Raw genomic sequence first — 24452 nt, forward strand, 5'->3', positions numbered from 1 at the left:
TTTAGTTTGAATGTGGAAATTATCAAATTACTTGAAATGTGAATCGGTTGATTTGTGCGTCAACACTCAGTGGAATGAGATTCACTCGCCTTAAGTGAACATTGTGAGCCTTGTGTATGAAATCGAAGCTATATACTACAATGCACGTACAGTAACACATTTCAGATTTAAAGAAGATGGAGTAAGCACCAACAGTGATTATGTTCAATGAGGGGTTTTCACATGTGGGCGAATATTCTTTTTCACTTTCCTGTGGAGAGTGAGAAGGGAAGATCGATACCACTCAGCTGGTTTCTTCCTAAACGAAGTTAACTTTTGATGCATGTGACTCGGGGTCCTTTCTCTCGTCGTGTCAGATATAGTAAAGAAACTGGTATCCATCCGCTCATTGAAACCTTCACAAGAAAGCCAATAAGTACATTTCCCAACATGTCGAGACGATTCATAAGAACCGGTACTGGGAATGCAAACCGGCCTTTCTGGCCTTGTTGGGTGCTGCATGTATCTGTATTTACAGCACCTGCGTGGGAGCTTGCATGCACCAGGGGGGGTGACCACCGGGGTCGTGGGGGGGGGGGGGTCGGTCGGTCCCCTCGCAATCAATCGCACAGTAAGGACGTCTTTCTTGAAATGCCATTTCGCAATAATCGAACAAAGCCGACATTCATGATGGTCGAGGAAGAGGAAGCCATTTTCCTCGCCAGCAGGAGCCTCGTGGGCCAGAATGCCTTGTAGCCACCGGGCGTGTTGTCAGCAAGGGTTCGTTAAGTACTGTTATAGCTGAAGGGATTCATTGATTAACAGAAAGTTAATTGGCAACTATCGCTAGTCTGTTTTTAAGCCAAAATGCAAAAAAAAAGAAAAAGTTGATTTTAGCTTCTCAAGTGTGAGTTTTTGATGCGTTTCCTCGTCTCACATTAGAGTAAACTAGAAGCATTTGAAGACGTCACTTTGGTATCTAGAAAATTGAAATGGACATTTTTTTCTTTTACAATTTTTTGACATTTTATATATTGCAAACGAGTCACCGATCAATTAAAAAATAATAATAATTATATATATATATATATATATATATCGATGCATCTATTACTGGCAGCCTTTTTATAAATTCGCTAGCTGGCTCAATTTCTGTGGCCACAGGTTAACGTTTCGTTGCGCACGGCGTTGGTCGTACCCGTTTTCTGGTGGCTGGAGAAAAGCATTCTGGGAGATGAATTGACGAGGAGACGAGGCAAAGTGGGTCCGTTACACTTAATCACTCATGATTTTCTTGGTCGGGTAATCCTGGACTAGATCTGGGCACCTGAGTGCAGGTATTGTTTGACGGGAGAAGTTTTCCTACTCGTACTGGGTTATTCCGGTGGATTTTTTTTTTTAGGTATCAAGCCACCGATACCCAGCCCTAGACGACCATATTTATAGGCTCTCTCCTGATGTCATGTGACCAGCGGACATGTGACAAACTGTCTGCTTAGCCTCACCTGCACCTCCTCTCCATCCTGTGCCAGACCCCCCCCCCCCGGCTAACTGAACTCTCTCCAAGTACTGTGATTGACTCCCGATCCACTGCCGCCATAAGTCGACCAATCGCGTGACTTGAATGACTCATCAGCTCTGCGCTCCACCAATCAGGCCTTTTTAGTCAGCCAGGGAAAAGTCGCTCCAGGGATTGGATAATGCTTGAATCCCCAGCCCCCCCTTTCCCACCCGTGTCCAGCCTGTAAGCTATGGCCCTGTGGTGATTTTATATATATTATATATATATATATTGTGTGTGTGTGTGTGTGTGTGTGTGGATGGCCAGACTGTTATATTCATTATTCAGGATTGCTTAGTCTGCTGGTTGTCATAACCTGCCTTTTTAGAGACAGTAAGAGGACGGTTGTAAAGTCAAGCTAAGTCGTGGATTTAGAGGCGACGGGAGGTTGGCTGGAGGTCTCCCAGCGTTCCCAGTCTCCAGTCGAGGTTCTTTCCTGTCCGTCAGAAAGGGGCCTGCAAAGCCACATGGGGCTGTGGGTCAGCGGGGACGACCCACCGCCCACTCCTCCTCCCCCGCCCTCCATTTTTAATCACTGTGCTACAATGCAATCCCATACACAAGCCCAAGTATATGAATATACCAGTATACAGTATCGTTTGTTTTCTAAGTATGTGAAACTATGGAAGACGTAGATCTAACACTGTACCTAGGTCTCAGATCACTATGTATGGGGTGTTTTGTTTTTGCTCATAACTCCGTGTAAAATGAAGAATGATTTATTTAGTCCTTTTGTTTCCATTATTTGATTGTGAGTGTATATTGATCTTTTTGTGTATTTTCTTTGGTTTGCCACAATTACCTTTTATTTATATATATATATGTATATTAATAATTATTCATATGTATATGAATATATATTAATATTCATATATATTAATAATATATATTAATATTCATATTAATATATATATTCATATATATGTATATATATATGTATATATATATATTTATATATTATATATATAATTTATATATATATATATATATATATATATATATATATTATATTATATAATAATCACAGTATTAAATTAAGCTCTTTTTTTTTTTTTTTTTTAAGCGATCAAACTGGATTTTTGGCATGTGTCAAATTTCTGAACATCAGTTGTGTGTAAGCTGACTATTCTGATGCCATTTTGTTTTAAAACCACATCTTTTGAATATCCCCCCTCTGTCTGTTTGCTTCCAGTTTCAAGAAAACTAAAAGCAAATATTTGGATATTAACACACATGCACACACGCACACACCACTGTTTTTTCACCGAACACGCGCACACACACACACACACACACACACACACAGACGCTTAACCCGTAGGGATATTCTTAGCAGCTTTTGTACACTTTTCATCACAAGTAGTGCAATTATACTCCTTAGCTCAAGAGGGCAGTGCATTTCATTATTTCCCATTTACTCAGATTTCAAAGGTGCATAACAAAGTTAATTGTAAGTTTAATTTTCCTAACCAAGCCTATTCTCTTGCACCAGGTGCCTCTTGTTTGTGAGCAGTATCAAGTCCTGCGTTGCCATCCGTCCACTTGCTGCGTTGGTTTACAGTTTGCTGTAAACTGAAACCTACTAAGTCCTAATATCAGGTGAACATCGCATACAAGTCGACGTTAGTGGAACTGACCTCGTGTTGGATGTGTTTTTTTATTTTTATTTTTGGGGTTGAGATCAATATGGGCCGAAGTAAAGTAGACATTTCAGGGAAAGAATTAAAGAGCAAATAAACCGTTATCATTTTTTATTTCTTTTCAGATAACCCCCCCACTGTGCTTTTGCTTCATTCTGTCTGTGCGGCTCCTGGATCGACATTGTATCCTGTTCAGGTATTTTTGTACAAATAAGGGACTGATATTATTCTCTGTTTATTGGAAATTAGAATAAAAGACAACATTGCTATAAACCAAAAATGTCTGGCGTGGTTCTGTGTTATTCTCACCAACTAAAGAGTTTAATGAAGCTTAAATGAAGTTTCTACTGGACACTTTCATGCTTTAATAACTGCAAAGCAGTGTAACCGTTGCATTGCAGACGCTCGGTGGAAAAGTATTCAAGAATACCTGCAAAACTATTTTTATGACATTGTATATGACTGTTATGTGATGTTTATTTTATTTAGTTTTTTCCAACTATAGAATTACTTTTTATGATTTTTTATTTTTTTTTGTGATATGCTTTAATAACAAATGTAGGGACTCTTTATCAAACATGTTTTGAGTTTATCTAAAAAGACAAAAGTCCTATTTTAATATTTAAACTTTCAAATATGATAAATATTGTTCAGGCTGCCTTTTGCCAAACTCATATTCTCAGTATAACTAAAGCAAAGTTATGAATTCAGCTTCCTGAATCAATTACAATGAAGTCACTAACCAGACCGTCTAAATGTCACCTCATGAAACGACAAATGAATGTTTGTGCAAGAAATACATTGTAGTTGTAATTAAATCTGTATAAAATGTATAAATCAAACATTCACTCCTTTTAAAAAATAAAATGTCAAACAGGATACGTGTGTTCATTATGTTTAATTTTCAAATAACTGATGGTAAAATGAGAATATTTACAAGAAAGAAATGTATATGATCTGTACAAAGAAATATACATGCAAAGATTAAAAAACATAAAAACATGTCATTTATGAAACAAATGAAACTGGACACAAACATAACAAGACAATGAAAACAAAACAAAAAAACAATATAAAGAACCTAAACTAAGGTATCCAGTCCAAGTGTCCTTGTTTAATGGCCTGTGGACACCGTTCAAATAAATAAAACGGGAACAGGACTGATCTGTTCCTGGTAGAATAAGTTTAGCCGTGACACATCCGAACACCGTACTGGATCAATGTGTCGTAAAGTGGTTATAACAACGCAACGTCTCCTTTTAATGTAATAAACTCATTGTTTAGTCGCCGTTTTAGGGTATTTTCTTTTTGTTCTTTTTGTCGTTTAAATAAAAAGGAGAAGGATTTCTGCAAAAAATAATAATTTTGGCAACAAGTACACAAAGTTAGAACACCATTTAGTAAATGATGTACAGAAATGACCCGTTCCAACTCTTCAAAAAATAAAAACGCTCCATTCTCCGTTTAAGTATAAATCTCTTTCTTTTAACTTGCTGCCTTTTTTTTTTTTCTTTTTTTTTTAAAGAACCAAGAGACTAAATGAACCAATTGTGTTTAACGAGAGTAAACAATCAAAGTGAACTGCTGTCCCAATAACACATTATTAAGTACTATAAAGCTAGAGCAACTTTGGTGTACCAACACTACGGAGGCGAACAGTACAAAACGTGTTAAATAGATTTTGGATTAAACCGTAATGATTGAAGGTCGTGACCTCTAGCGTGGCCCGGAAGTCATAACACGAGAGAGAGAGAGAGAGAGAGAAGATCAATCAAATAAACACAAACTACCAGCAGTGCTTGCAGTACCAAGTACGTGCTTTTTCTCTAGATTTATTACAGATACAACAGATGTCTTCATAAATAGTTGCATAAAATGTTAAAGCCGCAACATTGCACATGATAATCAAAAACATAACATACGATGAGTGCATTTACAGTAATCCGTCCTCCGCATTCACTCCCGTCTGATTGGCAACCGCCGTTGCCGCGGTAGCGTCCCGCCGTCCTGAACACAGGAGTCCCACGATGAATGCGAGGGGGGGGGGGGGGGGGGGGGGGGGGGGGGGGGGGGGGGGGGGGGGGGGGGGTGGGGGGGGGGGGGGAGAGAGAAGTCAGAAGTCTATATACAAGGTAAGGCTTAAACATCTCATATCTGCGCAACACAAGTTTGTTCTAGGAAAAAAAGCAAAACAAACAAAAACAAACGACGGATGTCTCATCGTTTCCTCTCAGATTGGACAGCGCAGCCGTGGTTTCTTAGATTAGGTACATTATATAAGCGCAGCCATCAAAAAGCTCTGATCGGACGTACAAATGTCTGAATGGAGTCGAGGAGCTCAGCCGCTGTCGACAGAAGAAGAAGCAACTTTCAACCGGCGAGCATTTTCGATAATAATTCGTTTTTTTTTTTTCTCGGAAATGTAGACGGTACTTTTCCTTTGTGTACATTATTTCTGTAAGAAAAGGGGGGGCTGCTTCTCAAAAAGTCTTTTGAGTTACAGTTTTAGTGTAAAAGAGCAACAACGCACGATGTCCGCCAGCAGGGAGGGACGTTTGCTCCCGGCGGCCATCGCTCGCTCCCGAAACGCTCCACATCCACGTCGTGGTCGTCGAGGCTCCGTCAACCGGCTCTTCTGATCAGATATTAACTCTCGCAAAAAGGAAAATAAATTACTTCATGTTTTTTCTTTTTCTTCTTCTTTTTTTCTTTTTTTCTTTTCCAACTTAACTACAAAATTAGTTTTTGAGTTGAAACCAGCAAGCAGCAGTAGACAAGGGCATCCATTAATTTACGTGATTGGTGAGAACTCGGTTCTCTCGGGCTGGAGACCTCAACGGGTCTCGAGACGTTTAATTGGTGAAAGGACTACAGGACTTTAGGAAATCAACATTCTGTGAAAGAGGATAAGATCAGCATTCATTATTTCTCCTTCCTTTTACATCTAGGCGCTCAATTCCAGAGGAACCTGCGGCCCCCGACGGCGCAGCAGGGATCGGACTCGTGCGTCCTTTCCTTTTAAACTTGGGGCTGAAGGCGACTTTGGATGAAGCTCCTGACTCCTCCGATGGCCCGGGCGTCAGTCTGATGTTTCCTCCTGTCTATGAAGGAGATGAGGCGGGAGGTGTCGAGGCAGCCCTCGGCTCTGGCCCGGCCGTCGGTCAGCCCGGCCTGCAGCCACGGCTCCTGGAGGCAGAGCCCGGCTGGAGGCCTCCGGACCGGGTCGGTCCTCAGGAGCAGGCAGATGAAGTCCCGGGCCCCTTGGCTGACGCCCTGGAAGTAATCCCTGGGGAAGCTGAAGTCTAGCCGGCAGATGTTCAGGCAGGTCTCCTCGGCGCTCTCGTCGAGGAAGGGGGAGGCGCCGCTCAGCAGCACGTAGGTCACCACGCCCAGGCTCCACAGGTCAGAGGTCAGCGACACAGGCTCTTCGAGGACCAACTCCGGTGAGGCAAACTCCGGGCTGCCCAGCAGAGGGTGAACGTAGTGGAGACTGTTGAGCTGGACGGCGTCACCAAAGTCTGTGAGTTTGATCGTCGGCTGGCCGCTGGAGCTGTTGGCCACCAGCAGGTTCTCAGGCTGAGAAAAGAGAGTTCAATGTCACCATTAGTCCACTTTTATTAACTGCAGTCCAGCGTCAACTCCTCCAGAATAATTTCATGCAAAGTCTGGTTCCACTTCAGTATTTAAAAAGGAAAACTAGTCTAATAGCAAGTTTCCACTTTGAGCTTTAACGACAATGACGAACCACTCAAGATCTAATAGGCGCTGAAGGTGTTTTGGGAAGAACAATCTTGATACATCATGACGTGAAAAACGTAAGATTCAGATCATTGAAACACTATAAAGTGAAGCGGTTAAAACCCACAAACGGCTGATCTCAAAGTCGTCATATAAGACATTTGATACAATCTAAATTAAATTCACCAAGCTGTCTTGGCGGTGATGTTACGTTAGCTCGTTGGCTGTTAGCCACACATGCTGTGTTTCTGGGCTCGAGGGTCGGTGACGCACTCTGCTGTGTTTTCACTACCGGTTCCTACCGGTTAACGGTGGTGAGTGACGAGACAGCAGGCAGCCAGTGGACGTATAAAACAGGTGATAAAAAGGAGTTCGCCACAACCACGAGACTTTCCTTGAGCGTGAAGCCGTAACCGGCTTGTTGGTTTTATCGGGGATACGGAGAGTCCTTTACGCCAAGCAACTAACCGGCCGCTTGCAACAGGTTCATATTAGTAACTCAGACGCGAGAGCGATCTTCTCATCTGATTTTCTGTGCTGCTCACATGTAATATCAAGCACGAGGTAAAACTACTTACTTTTATGTCCAAATGCACGATCCTGCAGTTGTGCAGATAGTGTAAAGCTTCTAAAACGTCCTTCAGGTAGCAGGCCACCTTCTCCTCCGTCAGGTTCCCCCAGCTGACGATGTAGTCTAGCAGACGACCTTGGTCAGCCCTGAAAACACAAACGCCAAACACACACACACACACACACACAAAAAAGGTCGATCGAGCTACACGCGTACAATCCAAGTGATCTCTGTATTTCTTTTAATTAGTTTTGGTCTCACATCTCCAGGACGAGGGCGTAGCTGCTGGGGGTTTCGTACGTGTCTATCAGACCGACTATGTGGGGGTGTTGGAGCCTCTGGAGCAGATTGAGTTCCTGGGTCACCCGGTCCCTCCTCATCAGCTTCTTGTTCACCTGTTTGACCGCCACCAGGCGCTTGGTGCCCTGCTGGTCGCACCGCTTGACAACAGAGAAACGACCCCTGGAGAGAAGGAAGAGGAACATTCAGAGGTTGGTTAGCCGGCTACAGGTTACTCCCACTGGACTACTTACTTAGACTAGTTACTACCACTAGTGTGCTGTAGTTTAGACATTCAACAAGTCAAATGACTCGAGGCCATTACCTGCCCAGTTCAACCACCTCAGTGTAGTGGGACTCAAAGTTGTCCTTCCAGCTCACTCGGATTCCACCAGTGGACACGGCTAAAGAAACAGGACACGGAGAATAAATTCATGTCCACACTCACGTCACCGGTATTGTAAAATGAGTTCTGCGGAGGAGTCGTGACCACACATATTTATATATATATATAGATATTTTTTTTTTTTGTTCTTACCCAACACTCTGAGGCTAGCGGATGACGTGACGCTGCCCAGCTCGTTGGCGGCGACGCAGGTGTAAACGCCGTCATCTTCGGAAGCGGCGCCGATTATCCGCAGCGTTGCTTCACCGGTATCACTGAAATCATTTACGTTTACATTTAATTTAAAATTCAAATGTACGGTGGCTGAGACGGTTCAAAACATTCCCGTCGGGAGAAACTCATTCAACTAAATACAATCAAAAACAAATACAATGACAAAAAAGCAAATATACGGTACTTATTCTTTATTAAATTTGTCCGTAGTCTTTTAAAATAGCTACGTGAATCTGTTGATCTTATATAATATTGGAAAAGACTTAATGTAAAACAGAATAAGTGCCTTTTCATGCTGCCTCTTCAGGTCTCTCTTTTTCCTGTTACATGTGTTTTTGGGGACTTTTTTGCACCGTTTCTGTATTTGTTTTGCAGCACTTTTCATCGTTGTATTTGCTTTGGATTTAGCATCCACTGTGCCACCACAAACAAGTGACAACCCTGTTGCTAAATGTCATACAATACATCTAAATAACAGTCTAAACTGGAGTCCTGTGCGATTACTGTGTTTTTTTTTTACCTATAGGCGATGCTGAAGTGTCCGTTGTTGGTGAGGTTGCTCTGGTCGGGGCCCTTCCAGGCCACGGAGGCCCGGGGTCGCCCACAGACTTTACACCTGAGGGTGACGCTCTCTCCGTTGTCACACGTGACGTCACTCAGAGGTACGAGGAACTCCGGGGGAACTGGAGGAGTTAAAAATATCGTAATCAAATGCTGTTCAAAGCAGTGGAATTTGTTTTCGTTAATCTTGACATAAATTCCACAAAGTAACACTGACCGTCATAGATGTAGTTTGGATTTAGAAGCTGAAAAGAAGGAACAAAAAGCACGTTCAGAGTGAGAAGAGCAGAAGAACGAATCGAGAGTCTCCTCAGATGTACCGATGAACGAACCTTTACAGAAACCTTATTGGCCAGGCCTTCTCTGGACTTCCTGTAACCGTTTTCCAGCTTGGTGTCTTTCTTTGCCTCCTTCTCCTTCTTCTCAGACTTTTTGCGGATGCGCAGGGACGTGTGCCAGGATGAAGGCTTCCTACTGGGACAACAACATCAACTTGTTTATCCAAACAAGCAGGAGAGAGCACTGGAAGGACTTATCCAACTTACTAATAAATCATATTGGTTTGCCTTAAAATCAATAAAAGAATTCACATTAGAATGACCTAAAAATAAATAAAAGGTCAAAAGGACCCTCCTTCCGGAGCTCTTACTTCATGGATCCCTCGGGGCAGTCGGGGACGATGGCCGAGGTGTGGCCCAGCACAAACCCGGGGATCCAGCCCTCGGCGGCGGGGCCCTGCTCCGTAGCCGCCCTGAACACCAGGAACATGTTTTGCTGGTTGCTGGCCAAGATCTGGACCACCTCTCCCTGACTGACGCTGATCTCATCCTCCTTCACGGCCATGTAGTCCTGGGTCACCAACATGGTGGATACGCTACTGCTGCTGCTACTTTCACTCTGCAGCACAGGGAGGAAACACCGAGCGTGAGGGAAAAGAACCGCAACACGGGTCACTGGAGACGACGACAGGATCCAGCGTTTATATTACGAGTTGACTCATTCAGATTGAACTGTTGCATATAAAGAAATCTAAAACTATTACTTGTCAAGAAAAGTGAGAGAAGAAAAGAGGACAAACACTGGAAAAAGAGGTGTGATTTCTTTCCACTTGATACAAAGTCTTCTGAAAGGATTAGAGTGAAGTGTGAGAAAAGCATTAAAAATAGTGACTCATTATTTTCTTCTGGGGGGGGGGAAACACACAAAGAAGTGGGTGAAGAAAGGCAGGAATAAGGATGAAGAGCTCCATCTCGCCGCAGCTCCAGGCAAAAGAAGAGAGCAGCGACGTTAGGCTGAATGAGAGGCGCTCCGTTGAGGACGTTTGGAGGTCAAACGCCGGGAGGTTAGTTGCGGGAAAAAGTACATTTCAGTAACACACCGTGGAGACAGCAGGAGGTGAAGGACGGCCGAGAGGAAGTCAGGTGTTAGTACAAGCTGTGTTAGAGTTAAAGGAATCGAGAGAGAGAGATCCTTGAAAGGGAATCACCGAAGAGCTGATTGAGGACACGCCTTGACGGTGGAAGCTTTTAGAGGCTTTCTTCAGAGAAAGCGAGAGAGGATGACGTTGAAGAGCGGTGAGGTTTGAAGGGGACAGATTAGTAGCACTGGCTGCAGCAGGAGACAGACAGGACAGACCAGGCCTCCCTCTGGGTGTTAGTCGGTGCAGCACTGGGCAGCGGGGAGGAGTCTTACCCCATTGCTCTGGGTGGACTGGATGGACTGCTCGCTGGCCGATGAGCACGTGCTCATGCGGTCGGCTTCCTTGCTGTGCGTGGAGTGTCTGTGGGTTTGGCTCCCAGATCCAGAGCCGGTCTGGATCTGGTTCGAGTTCTGACGGACCGGAGTCTCCCCTGCCTCCCCCGGGAAGGTGAACGAGCCAGGCCGGCTGGCTGGAGAGCCCGGCATGGAGCTCCAGAATCCAGATCCGGACTTCTGGCCCGGGCTGGGCGGGGGAGGGGGGAGGGCGTCCTTACCGAAGGCAGGAGTGGCCTGGGGAGGGGCCATAGGGGACACGGCTCCTGGCCGTGGTTTGGAAGTTGGCGTGGAGGGCAAGGGCCCAACCGTGGCGCGGGGAAGAGGGGCTAAAGCACCGGCAGAAGTGGGGGTCTGTGCTTGGTCCTCTGGGGTCTGGATGGGGCGCTTGCCCTGCGGGCTACCCCCTGGAGGGAGTAGGGTAGGGGGGGCAGGACAAGGGGACGGACCTGGATCATAAGTGAGCAAAACTCACACCTCAGTCAAATCTTTTATTTTGCCGTACGACACAAATTTGACAAATAAAGACGTTCCGTACCTGACATCTTGTTTGGGCCGTCGGGGTCAGCACCAGGGGGGTGGCGGAGAGGCTGGGGCAGGCGGGAGGGCTGGGGGATCCTGGATGGCCGACGAGAGCCCCCCTGGGGCACTAAAGGGATGGCGCTACCCTGGGGGCTTCCACCTCCGACCCCAGCGGCCACACTGGACCCACCCGGAGCTCCCATGCTGGGCGCACATGAACCCCCGCTCGCCCCTACATGGTTCCTCTGATACTCTATTGGTGAGGTCAAAGCTGTGGTAAATTACAAAGGAAACAACACGTGCTGTGTAGCAAAACAGTTCCTTCTAGAAAACCTGTCCTGTGTGTGTGTGTGTGTGTGTGTGTGTTTGTCAGCCTACCATTGAGGAAGTTGCGTTGGCTCTCGAGTATCTGGCTGATCTGAAGGGTCCAGACCTCACGCACCCCCGGGTGGGAGGAGTGAAGCACGAAGGGCTCCACGGTGCCGTTGGTCGACCGAGAAGTGAGGATGAACTTACAGGGATCACTTTCCATATTCTCCTCCATACCCAAACAGCTCACCTATAGCGAGAGGGAGATGTATTGTTGGATACGTGTATATATCAAAGTCACTTTTAGGTCAATAATGAGCTTTAATTGTTTCGAGTATGTTAATGCCTTTCTCATTTATTTTTTTCCTCAATTCACTTATTCTTCCAAATGTCTTCCATAGTGTACATTTAATGTTAAAAACTACAAGGAAAGTGTATTATAAGCCAGATGGCTTTTCAAAATAAAAGCTCCCATAAACAACAATGGAGATTCTGTTGCAAAGAATATGTTTCTCAAAAAGAAAATGTCTGAAAATAACCGAACTAAGCAAATTCAAAACAGTATATCTACATTTCTTTTACATGAAAAGCTTGTAAATCACTCGGTTTGCATGCGACTCATTGGTCACATGTTAGTTCCTCCACTAGAGGGAGCTGCGGCCCTTTAACCGATTTAAATCCTTAAATCCCCGATAATGTATTAGTGTGCGTCCTCGCCCCTCACATCTGTCCGTTACCTTGATGCTGTTCTTGTACTGGAAGCCCGGCAAGGAGAAACCTTTCTTCTTATCGAGGAGCTCGCTGAAGATGACCACCTGCTCGAAGAGGAAGACCCTCCTCTCATTCATCCGGCCGAGCGCACTGCCCTCCGGGTCAGACACCATGAACGTGTCCTGCAGCAAGAGGCGGCCCTGAGCCACGATCTTCCCCTGGAGAGGGCGATGACAGAGATGGGAATGGGAGGAGAAGAGAGGAGAGTTTTTGTTGGTAGTGAGGAGACATGCTGTGGAGAATGTGTCGTTGACGAGTCGTCGCCATTGCTTTTATTCATAATCTCAATTCTTACGTCAAATCCCTGAAGCCTGCCGACGTTCATCATATCGTTACACCTTTTTGGCACGATGCACATGACCTCCACCGCTTTCTGTAAGAGCCACAAACGATCCGAACGGTTGATTGCAGATAAACTTCGATTTTAAGTGAATGAGAAGCACTATTTCATTATCTCACCTCCAGCTCCATGGACTCCAGCCCCGCCTTTTTAGAGTGTTTCAGGAAATCCTAAAACAGAATTAAAAAAAAAAGATTTAAATCGAACAGTGAACATTTTAAATTTCAGGGTAGATTATAAATAGCAGTGATGTACATTTTTAGACGGTGGATGACAGAATAGCTTGGGCTTTTATTTGACCGGCGTATATTTGACACAGCGCCTCTCTTTCCCCGATTAAAACCCACCCGCCTGCCTGAGTCTATTTGACATACGGAAGGAACAATTTGAATTTGTTACCTCGTCGGCTACAAAACAAAAAGTGGCCACTAGTTTTGTAGCGCCGACGAGGTAACAAAATCAAGAATAACCAACAACTCAGTTCTGGAACAAGAGGAAATATTATTTATGTTAGTTTGAGCACAAGTGAGCAATGGACTTCACACATGACACGATTCTTGGACCCTTATGGACTTGAGGAATATGAATAAAATCGAGGAATGGACACATATTGGGACTTTATGACCGCTTCGAATGTCGAGAGTCACAACTTGTTTTTCTCTTAATCTGACTGAACTATACTTTGATGCTCATGGTAGGAAAATAAACTGAATTGTGGAAAATCTAAATGATCCAACGGTGATCATTTAGATATGTAGCATATCCATATTGACAGAAGTTATCTGGCGTCCAAGTAAGACTTAATTTATCCGTCATGAAGTGTTACCAAGTAAAAAGGGACCCAACATTTACCTGAGACCCTTCTTTTAATTTAACGAGCTAAAGGAGAGCTCTGGCGCCCTCTGACAAACCAACCTTAAGCAGCAGCTGGTACTTCATGATCCTCTGGACCGGCTTGATGAGCAGGTCTGTGATCTGCAGCCTGTGTCCCAGTCGCTGCTTCAAGTCCTGCAGAGTCGAGGGTCAGAGGTCAGAAGCTGATATTTGAAATGTCCGACGACAACATCTTCAAAATAAGGGACTCATACCTCAAAGTAGGTGTCAATGTACTCCGAGACGATGTGCTCCGACTTGGGCTTGTTTTGACAGTACACTACGTACATGTTCAGCCTCCGTTCCTGGATTTTAAAAAAAAGAAGGAAAAAAAAGCACACACAATTACAGCATGATCGACATATAAAAGTACAAACAAAGCAGAAGTTGGGAAATCCACTGTGGACGAACCTGCTTGAGAAAGAGCGGTCCAAGTCTGTCGGGGTCCTCCAAACATTTCTCCAACTCCCCGAGATAGAAACTAAACGAGGCAGAGAGAGGAGAGGGAAGTCAGCTACTGAGCTAGCTGATCACGTGTGTGTGTGTGTGTGTGTGTGTGTGTGTGTGTGTGTGTGTGTGTGTCACATACTCTTTGTGCCAGTCGTAGATCTGGTGGATGTTGCCAAACACAATTTTGTCTTTTCCCTTCATATCATCGGGGACTCCCTCCTCCTTCATCCGGCTCATGTAGCCCTTAATGATGGAGACGCACAAAGACAGCGAGACACTTTTACAACGGCCAGCAAAAATTCATAATAATAATAATACTTTTAGAGACATTTGAAAAGTGAGCTGTGCTACTGGTATGGAAACCCACTACAACAGAGGAACGTACTAGAAGACAACCACAGCGTCATATTCTCAGAAAGCGCGTCATGGAGCTTCAACTCACCTCCACCACCAGGCCGAGGTCTCGGACGTAATCTCTCTCCGTCTCCACCAACTCCAGCAGAATGTAACTGCAGAAGAAGAAAAAAAAAGGAAGAAAATGAATGAATGACGATTCTACTTAAATTGTACTCGTTTGCGAAACAGGACGGCGTGAACGTACTGTCTTTTCTTGAGGATGCTGGTCCGCCGCTCATCCATCTCTTCGATGGGGGAGGAGGAGGAGAGGAGGGAGTTGTCAGAGGGGTTGAAAGAGGGGGAGCTGCTGTCTCCCTGTTCTACTGACAGGGAGCTGGGTCTGTCCTCCAAAGCCTGCAGGCAGAGGAAACACACAGCGTGAACTAGAGTGTGTGACATGTGCATGAAATGACACGGGAAGTGACGCGTGTTGTGTATGTTAACGTCATCGTAAACAGGTAGTGGGCTGATGCCCTCATCCAGGTTTCCTCAATCTATACACCGAAGAGCACGAGACTCATTTCATTGCCATTTAAGTCTTCAGATCATCGCTCAACAGCAGCGCACTGCTGGAAATGTTAACGCTGAGATCGGCGGGTTTATTCAATAACGTGGTTTTCTGTAAAACAATTAATAAAAACCCCACCAGAATATGTCAAATACAGCCCAAATCCTTCCTTTGTCTGACCTTTGCCCCTCCCACCAGACAACACCCCGGGCACATGGATACGCTTACAAACAGGAACCGGTACGAGGCAAAAGTCATTCATCTCAAAACGTCGTCCCGGTCGTGCACGTGACACCTCAAACTTCCAAGCGCCCGTTTTTCCTCCATCATCCTACCATCTTGCTTTTCACCAGCTCCTCGATGGCGCTCACCAACTCGGCGGCGCTGGGCGTCTCCGAACTGGACGGACGGACCGACAGACGAGAAGAGGTCTAAGTAAAACAAATGGAGAGGTGAGAGTAGGGAGGAGAGGAAACACGAAGATTAGAGCTCGACAGGACACAGAATCTAACAAGACTAGACAACTAAATCTGCTCTTAGGCTGGCGTCAACTCTTCCTACAGAGACCATAGTGGCGTTTAAAGAAACCAGACTTTACTTTAGAACTCATACAAGCTCAACTTAAATTATACATCTCTAAAACAGACAATGAATGCATTATCTGTTTTATGTAAAAACGTCAAAAAGGCTTACTTGAACCCCATGAGAGAGGTTCTTCATGTACTTGTTGGAATAGTCCATAAATGAATATCAAAAGCTACTGTAGCGTCATATTATTTATGCATGAAGGTAATTCCTAAGTTCTGGTTAAAGGCACAATGAGTAGGATTTGTCGGCTGCTCGCCAGCAGGTGAAAGCGCCGTGTCCAATATTTAGTTTCCTCTTTGACGCCCAGAAACGAATGCAGCAAAGAAAGAAATAAAAGATGCTTTTTTTTTTGGAGGGGGAAATCCTACTCATTCTGCCTTTGAGATTCCAGCTTTCTTTATTATAAAAGTGAATGTTTTATTATTGATATTTGAGCGAACAATGACTCGGTGAAAATGTTTGTTAAATGTTCAATGCGGTCGTCTGAAGAGAAAGACCCAAAAAGATGTTTCCACGCGTGAATTGTATCTGAAGGTTCAAAACAAAGTGAAAAGGGGAAAGTATATGAAAAAATAAATATTTACAAAAAAAAAAAAAAAAAAAGGTAAAAACATGAGGCTGAAATCGCCATGAACAAAATCAAAATATGGGGAAGAAGAAAAAATAAATTAAATGTAAGAAAATGGAGATGGGGAGAAGGACGGGGGGGGGGGGGGGGGGAAGGGAGGATGTTTCCGTCGCTTTCGCGGGTGATGAACAGCTTTTTAAACAAAAAGAAAGGATGCTCACAGGCCGAGAATGAAAGAGGTAGATGTATGCATATATATATATATATATAAATAAATATATAGTTCAGGAGACTCTCACCCTTGCTGTGCTGTGCTTCAAGACTTTCCCCAATTAGGTTTTCTGGGTGAGCCTGTGTGCCCTTCTGGCCTCGCCAGCGTTTAGAGATGCCAATTACTCGCATGGGTAATGAGGTTAACGCACAGAGGGTAAAAGGGAGATGAGGACGAGCGAGCGGGGCAGGTGTGGGGGGGGGGGGGGGGGCGTGAGGGGTTGGAGGATGATGGGAACAAGAGGGGCTTTTGATTTTTCGCCTCAGTGTGGGGGTCTAAATGTGGATTATTGTCCAAAGGAGCTGCCTTGCTCACCTGACGGAGACTCCGACTTTCCTCCTTGTATTTATATTCTCATCCACTTTCTTTTCAGCCAGCCAACATTTTTCCCAACGACACGAGTGATAAACATGCAGGAAAAAAAAGCTGCAGTCCTGCGGTACGGTAACAGACTCAAGCCGGCATTATAAAATTAAAAATGTCCTTGGAATTTATAGACGCGAAAAAGGCATTAAAGCCTTCTGATCTGTACTGAAACTCCACATTTGTCCTCCATATAGATTTAAGAGCTACACGCATCTTCTCTTTATTTACATTTTCCCCTAATGGCCTTGCTCATCTACAGCGGTGTGTTGTAGAAACAGGGCAGAAAGTACAAGTCAAAAATCAATGAAACTATATAAAAAAATAAATTAAAAAAAACGATGGAAGGAAACAATTCTCCACTAAAGAAATTCAGGAAAATACAAAAGTTAGGAAGAGTGACTTTAAGGGGATAGAGAAAAAGGTATATTTTAAAAAGAAGAAAGTCTAAAAAGAATATTTTTAATCCAGAAATTGTTGTAGAAATCAAAAGAATAATGCTTTAGCAAGTAGCATTTAAAGCTGAAGAGTGTGGGGGGGGGGGGGGAAGAGGAGAGCGTTAAAGATTTGACCGAGGGAAGAAACAGGGGGAATAGCAGGGCTTTTCAGATGGAGAGGTATGGGAACTGAGACAAAGCAAAGACAGGACATAAATCAAGGTAATGCTACAGAGTGGCAAACAGCAAACGATACAACCAGGAAACAAAACAAAAGAGAAACAGAAATTAGTGTCAGAGGAGCCTTCGCTTTAGTCGAGGAGACTCGGAGAGCCTGAAACGTTTCATTGCTTTCTGCTTTAGAAGAGACGAGAGAACATGATGCAACATGCCAAGGTAAAAATGTTATGCATAGCAAAATCTAAGGAGGAAATGCACTTTTTGAGGGGAAAGAAGCAGACTGAAAGGAGAACATTTGAACCGACAAGAACTGAAAACCATAACAGCAATAACGAGGAACTGTATAAAATGTGATTAATCAGCCTTTTAAGAACTTAAGTTGTTACCCTGTCCCTAAATCTACAGGATGTATGATCGAAAGAGAATTAACCCTCAACCTAATGTGATATAGAAGCTGTCTCTCCTGTTGACTGTTTTATTGTACAGAGCACAACTGTTCTGCTGCTTTTAAATGTAGAATTTAAACTCTTAAAAAGAGAAAATATACTAAATGATGGAACAACAATCCCCGATAGTATCTAGGCTCATATCACTATATATAGATTTCTCCCAGGCCTAATTCCAAACGGAAGGAAATAACTTCCAACATCCTTTCTGACCTAAAATTTAAGGAACTCTGTGAACCAACTTTGTAGCGCAGAGAAAAAGTCAAAAAGGTGAATACAGTTTGTGTCCCAGTCCTGAATCCTAATCTCCTGTTCCTTCCTATGTATCTCTCTCTCTCTCTCTCCGTTCTCCTCACCTTGTCGTCCTGGGAGTCCGGCTGCAGCAGGCTGTGCTGCTGGATGGCCATCGGTGGAGGCAGAGGCACCGAGTCGGCGCCCTCCTCGCCCTCCTCCTCCCCGCAGCTCTGCATGCCCGAAGAACTGGACTTGGACAACGTGCCGCTCGACAAGCCCTCGTTACGAACCCTCTGCACGGATGACAAAAGTGGGGATCGCGTCACGTGAATTCACGCGGCGAGGGGACGTCGACGACACCCGAGGGGACGTCGACGACACCCGAGGGGACGTCGACGACACCCGAGGGGACGTCGACGACACCCGAGAGCGCCGCGTATCCAAACCCACCTCCTCCACCGTCTCGTCCTGTGGCGTCGCGGCGCTGTCGTCCGAGTCCTTCTGGGAGCCCATCGTCATCTCCCCGCTCTTCCGCACGTCGCGGCTCTTCTTGTGCTTGTGGGCCAGCTTCTTCACGTGGCCGTCGGCCTTGCCGCTGCTTAGCCGGCGCACGGGGCTGGTGAGCCACTTCCGCAGAGTGTTACCTTGGAAACAAACCCAACAAACTCAGTTTGCTGCTCTATGGAGGACTAAAGCCGCTCAGCGGAATAACAGAGGGCATAAGCATAAGCTCCTCCTCGGACTAATCTTTCTGGGTTAGTGTGGCACAGGTGACCATACCTGGTCGCTTCGGCCCTGGTGAGGTGTGGGAGCCGATGCCATGACCGGGCTGGAGCGTAGCCGACGACCCTGGCATGATGGAGTCATTGCTGCACACTGACAGAGTGTCTGTGAAGCACAGAGTGGTGTTACGGTTTTAAAATGTACGTTATGGTGCAGACACACACACACACACACACACACACTTGTCAAGACGGGGCCATTCACGCCACATTCTCCACCTTTGTGGTTGTAAATGCCCTCCATCTCCATGGAAGACCGGGAATGGGCAATGCAGAGCATGGAGCAGGGCACCAGGCCCTCCAGGGCCGGGGAGCGGTCCGTGGTCCTGACCAGGCACCAGTCTGGCTTGTCGTGGCAGCGCTCCAGAACCTCCACCGTCTGACCGCGACGCACCGTCAGCTCGTTGCTGTTGCTGGCCATGAAGTCGTGTATCACCACGGTCAGCTCACAGCCACCGGACAGCTGGGGGAGAAAGGGTACGCATAATAATAATAATAATAATGACCTGGTTGGGGATGGTTCTTCTGTGAACCGAGTGGTGTGTGTGTGTGTGGGTGCTCACCTTGTCGCTGTCCAGTGTGTTCTGTGAAGTGCGGGATGCCAGAGAGATGGTGTCTGGTTGGCTGCTGCCTTCACCCTGACTGTCCAGGTCCTCTCCATCCCTAATAGACATAGATACACACACAACACACACACACACACAACACAACCACACACACACACACACACACAACACACACAACACACCACACACACACACACACCACACACACACACACACACACACACACACACACACACACACACAACACAACACACACACACACACACACACACACACACACACACACACACACCACACACACACACACACACACACACACACACACACACACACACGCACACACAGATCAATTAAAGCCGTGGGCTGACGCATCAGAGTGTACGCGATTGATTCGATTCCCTCGGAACGTCTTAAATGTGCGGGCGTCACGCGTTTACCTTCCCCTTCCCTTGTGGTGCTTGGCCGTCGTGGTTTTGGGGATGTGGATGGGCTCCTTGAGCGCTCCTCTCAGGTGAATGGTGCGCTCCTGAATCACCTCCCGGATGTGCTTGATCCAGTCCTGCTTGTTCTCAATGCTCGACGCCTGTCGTTGGGGAAAATAACGGGTTCGATAAGTCAAAGGGTCTGAATTCATCTTACATCATCCCCTCTAGTGGTAAACAGTGATTTTTTTTACCCATCAAGTATGTTCTCAAAGGAATACTTCCACTATGTAATATTATTACCATTTATATACTAATATATATATATAATTTTCTCGCATGCCTCCACAGTGAACAAAGAATTTAAAAAAAAGTAGTGAGCATACAGCTGGATAAATGAAACTTAAGATTATACTGCAGGAGTTGTGGAGAGTGTTTGTGAAAGGATGTTATGATATAGTTTTGCTCTTATTAAATTCATCAAGACTTTTGTCTGTTTTTGGCCTCTTCGTTCGGCCCTGCGGTAAAAAAAATAAACGTTTTCCTCGAGAATTCGAGTGAACACAGAGTGAGTGATTGACATTCAGAAGGTCATTTTGGGGTTGAGGTGTTCTTTTAAGCGATCGTTCACGAAGGAGGATAAGACTTTGTGTTTCAGACTCGTGAGAGGTGGCCGAGGGCCGTGTGGTGGGATAGTTTGTACTCACCATGGCTCCGTGTTTGGATCCCTGACTTAGCTTTGAAGTGGAAATAAAATAAAAATAGAGAATTTCACTGGTTTGGTTTAAGAAGATCAACATGAACATGATACAGAAACGCACAACACTGATCATTTGCCTTGACCGCAAACTGTAGACCAATTAAATTGTAATGGTGTGTGTGTGTGTGTGTGTGTGTGTGTGTGTGTGTGTGTGTGTGCATGTGTGTGAATGAGACACACTTTATTGACAAGGCACATACAATATGATTGCTTTTCAGGGGTTAGTTTGGTGGTCAACATGTAATAATTGTAACGCGCAGAATTAAAGTGTCAGGATTTTGGCGTCACGCTGTTCCAACAGCTGACGCACATTGTAATCCATCTGTGACAATATTAGACATGAAAACACACAGAAGATGTTTGAAAACAGGGAGAGGGGGGGGGGGGGGGGGGGGGCTCTAGAAATGCACACGCGGCAACAAAATAAAAGCGAGTGCCGTATCGCACTTCTACAATGGCGTTGAAATGATAAAAAAAAAGAAAAAAAAGAAGTTGTTTTTGTTTTCGGGTGGAGAAAGGTGGCTACTCGTCACTTTGACGAAGCGGCACGGAGCCAGGACGGGAGATTGTGGGCGATCGGGAGGTTGAATCGTGTGTCAGCAGGCGTCGGTGGGAGCATGTCAGCCCACAGAGAGAATTGGAGATACAAACATCCACAGAGAACACAGCCCCGGGTATGCAGACGCGCCGCAGCTTGTTAACAGATGGAACGAAGCAGAATCGAACAGAAAGGAATCGAGGTTTGTGGCCACGGGAAGCTTCTCGTGCGATCAAACGAGACGCCAGAGAATGCACGAAAGATTAGAATACAAGGAAGAAAGGAAGGAGGGGGACACTGATATGGGAAAACAGTGGAAGAAGTATTTAGATGCTTTACTGAAGTAAAAGTACTAATGGCATAGGAGGAGGAAGTGTGTTTTACCTTGAGCACAATCTTGTTGTCAGAAGTCGGCGTACGTCCCACCCATAAAGCAAACTTGCAGGGGTCTCCTTCAACATGCTCCGTCACCCCCAACTCTGACGTCTGAAAAAGAGAGAAGGACAATATGAGAAGACCTCAGCAGTAAACCAGATGTTTGAAATGCTCTCTCTTCAGACGAACGGCTCATTCTCACAACGGACTTCCTAATATCATATATTATTTCTGCCAACAGATCCCCGGAAATGCAAATGCACTTTAAAGCAGTTGAGCAAAGAGAAACCTCTCATCCAAACACCCTTCAGTACGTACAGTTCCCGTCGTCTACTTACAAAGAGTTTGCTCTTGTAGATGTATTTGCTCCTGCCGTTCGAGTCCTTGACCTCCTTGCTGAACACAAGAGACATCTCGAACAGGAAGAGGTGGCGTTCTCGACCCTTACGGATCAGAGTCTTTGGATCCCAGACCTGGAACGAATCCTGGAGAATGAGCTCTCCCTGGGATTCGATGTTTTCATCAAAACCTGTGAGAAGGATGGGGATATCAGCGTGAAGAAAAAAAATCAGGATATGAAGTTATGTGATAGAAATACAACTAAAACAATAAAACATCCCAGCAGTGCGTGTTAATCACCTTCCAGCATAGAGAGGTGCATGGCATCGTTGGCTTTCTTGGGAACACTGAGCATCACCTCCAGGCCATCTTTGATCTCTCCTTTACCTTCTTCACAGCAAGTCAGCAGCTCCTAAAACACACACACAGAAACCATGACAACAAGCAACTATGGAGGCGGCGACCACGGCGGTGAGAATCGGTCTGGTGGGTTTACCTTCAACAGGAGCTGGTATTTGGTGATTCTCTGCACGGGCTTGATCAGGTAGGAAGAGATGGAGTTGGCCAGCCGGTGCCTTTGTTGAATTTCCTGCGTGGAGAAGAGCGGTCATGTGATCGCACGGCGCCGGCAGGGACCCGTCCAAATCATCAAGCATAGGCAATACTCACATCAAAGTAGTTCCCAGCATGCTCTAGGATGAGCTGCGTGGAGTCGGGTTTGTTCTTACAGTAGTTCACATACATCTGGAACTTATCAGCCTAGACGACGAGAGAAAAGTCGTAAAGATTATTACGATAATAAACAAGAAATCTAATCACATTTACAGCCTGTGAGCTTACTACACACGGTTTATTTTGTTTTAGAAACATAAAAGTGGCAATCTCAAAGATTAAGATTAAGGTAAATGTTTGTTTTTTAAGTCACTATCTATCTTCGCATGAGGTCACAAAGTGGCGATTGAGCCGACGGCCCTCTGATCCAAGAATCACAATATTTAAAGACATTTAAATATTGTGATATTTAAATGTCTGCAGTATTGATTATTTGTGTCTGTGGGAACGTGAATACAGAATCAAGTTCACCTAACAGTTCCTACTGTCGCATCTTCACATTAAAAGAATCTAACTGGCAAAAACACAAGTTGACTGTCAAGCTTCTTCAAAACAATCATTTTCTGGATTTTTTTCCCCCCCGACAGCGGATCAGTTTGAGTCGTGGAAGGAGTCGCAGGCGAACCACTTCCACTGCCGCTGTTTCAGCAGACTAATGCCGAGTGCAGCATAAAATCCGATCACGGTGGCTCACAGAATGGGGAAAGAAACAGAGCCTGACTTCTTAAGTAAAAAGACGATAGTTTGATTTGCTGTACGTGTAGTATTTGACGTTACCACCAGTAAAAAAAAAAGGGTGTCGCCAAAGCAACCGGGGAGTGACATCTCAGGGATCACCACTTCAACACTGAACAAACGATACGTACCCATGTGACAAAGCAATGCCCAACATCCTCTGGGAGCTGCTCGTATTTCTCCAACTCTTTGAGAAAGATGCTGATAAAAAAATAAAACATATTTTTTATGAATGAAAAACAAAACATTATGGTCTAGTCTAGCAGGTTTAGTTTAAACATTTGATTGTTAAGTCATAACAGGTGTTTCTTACTTATGGTGAAATTCATAGAGGTCCTGCATGTTTCCAAAGATGATGTGTTCCTTGTTGATGATTCCTGGAGGAATCTCCTCGACTCCACTGGTCATCTCCCACAGGTAAGTCTGCATGGAGATGGAGGAGGAGAAGGAGAAGTTAAGAACTTTTCTGATATATTTCCAAATGTTGTGTAAAAAGTTGTTGCACAACTCTGACATGAATCAGATCAACAGTGGTGGGCTGCGAAATGGAACTCACATCCATGCACTCCCTCAGGTCTCGCACGTAGGCCTTTTCTGTCTGAATCAGCTCCGCCATGATGAACCTGGAGAGAGAGAGAGAAGAGAGAGAAGAAAGGAGAGAGAGAGACACACAATTAGCAGTTGTCATACGGTCGTCATCTACAGAATGATAAATCATCGTGCCAATAGCTCTCTTTCTTCAACCAGCTACACTAATGAATCATGAAAGAGTTTCCGCTCAAGATCTGTGCAAAATGACGCAGTCTCCTCTTCCCCGTGTGCTACATCGTACTCATTTGTGCTCTCGTGGCGCTCCACTGTGGCGTCTGCACTTCTTGTGCTGGCACAGCAAAGAGGAGGCTGACGTCTGGAGGAGGTTTTTTAATCCGTTAAGCGCTCACATTTGCGATGAATTTACTCCTTTTTTTTTTTTTTACTCGGAGCCACTTACGACGATTGAGTACGTCGGGGTTCAGCGTTGACATCGCTGTTGACAGGGACACTGACGCAACCTGTGACCTTTTTATGACGGAGCAAGCACTCGTTATATTTTGGGCACTGAGCCAATCATTTAATGGCACGTCCTTCGGAGGAATAAAACCATATTCCCAACAAGAGGGAAAATACTGTGAAAATGCTGACTTGCTACCATTTGTTTAGTTTGTAGGCATGACACGTACTGTTCAGTGCTTTTAGCTATGCGGGCTAAATGCTAAACACTTTTATAAAAGGCACAACCTTCTACACCTCTTGCAAAATTAGTAGCAATACTATAACTTTTTTTACGCGTTAGCTAGTTATTGTTCTGATGAAATACGACATAAACA

General features: G+C 45.0%; 1 protein-coding gene across 1 annotated transcript in view; it reads right to left on the reverse strand.

The window, feature by feature from the left end:
* Positions 1-5252: 5252 nt before the first annotated feature.
* The window catches only part of LOC117739284 (triple functional domain protein-like), a 65780-nt gene continuing 46580 nt past the window's right edge, over positions 5253-24452 (reverse strand). The window contains 37 exon segments of the mRNA XM_034545607.1: positions 5253-6756; positions 7497-7635; positions 7751-7951; positions 8094-8172; positions 8307-8428; positions 8908-9070; positions 9166-9193; positions 9281-9419; positions 9598-9845; positions 10641-11149; positions 11239-11493; positions 11601-11781; positions 12269-12460; positions 12598-12675; positions 12762-12812; positions 13558-13650; positions 13731-13820; positions 13927-13996; positions 14105-14208; positions 14408-14474; positions 14567-14715; positions 15205-15300; positions 18079-18249; positions 18407-18600; positions 18737-18844; positions 18958-19201; positions 19302-19401; positions 19742-19887; positions 20434-20463; positions 21409-21510; positions 21738-21928; positions 22039-22150; positions 22235-22327; positions 22408-22497; positions 23217-23286; positions 23399-23508; positions 23642-23708. Of these exon segments, the coding sequence (XP_034401498.1) occupies positions 6199-6756; positions 7497-7635; positions 7751-7951; positions 8094-8172; positions 8307-8428; positions 8908-9070; positions 9166-9193; positions 9281-9419; positions 9598-9845; positions 10641-11149; positions 11239-11493; positions 11601-11781; positions 12269-12460; positions 12598-12675; positions 12762-12812; positions 13558-13650; positions 13731-13820; positions 13927-13996; positions 14105-14208; positions 14408-14474; positions 14567-14715; positions 15205-15300; positions 18079-18249; positions 18407-18600; positions 18737-18844; positions 18958-19201; positions 19302-19401; positions 19742-19887; positions 20434-20463; positions 21409-21510; positions 21738-21928; positions 22039-22150; positions 22235-22327; positions 22408-22497; positions 23217-23286; positions 23399-23508; positions 23642-23708 (5440 nt within the window). The 3' untranslated portion in view covers positions 5253-6198.

Source organism: Cyclopterus lumpus, chromosome 11 (assembly GCF_009769545.1).
Source record: "Cyclopterus lumpus isolate fCycLum1 chromosome 11, fCycLum1.pri, whole genome shotgun sequence".
Taxonomy (NCBI): domain Eukaryota; kingdom Metazoa; phylum Chordata; class Actinopteri; order Perciformes; family Cyclopteridae; genus Cyclopterus; species Cyclopterus lumpus.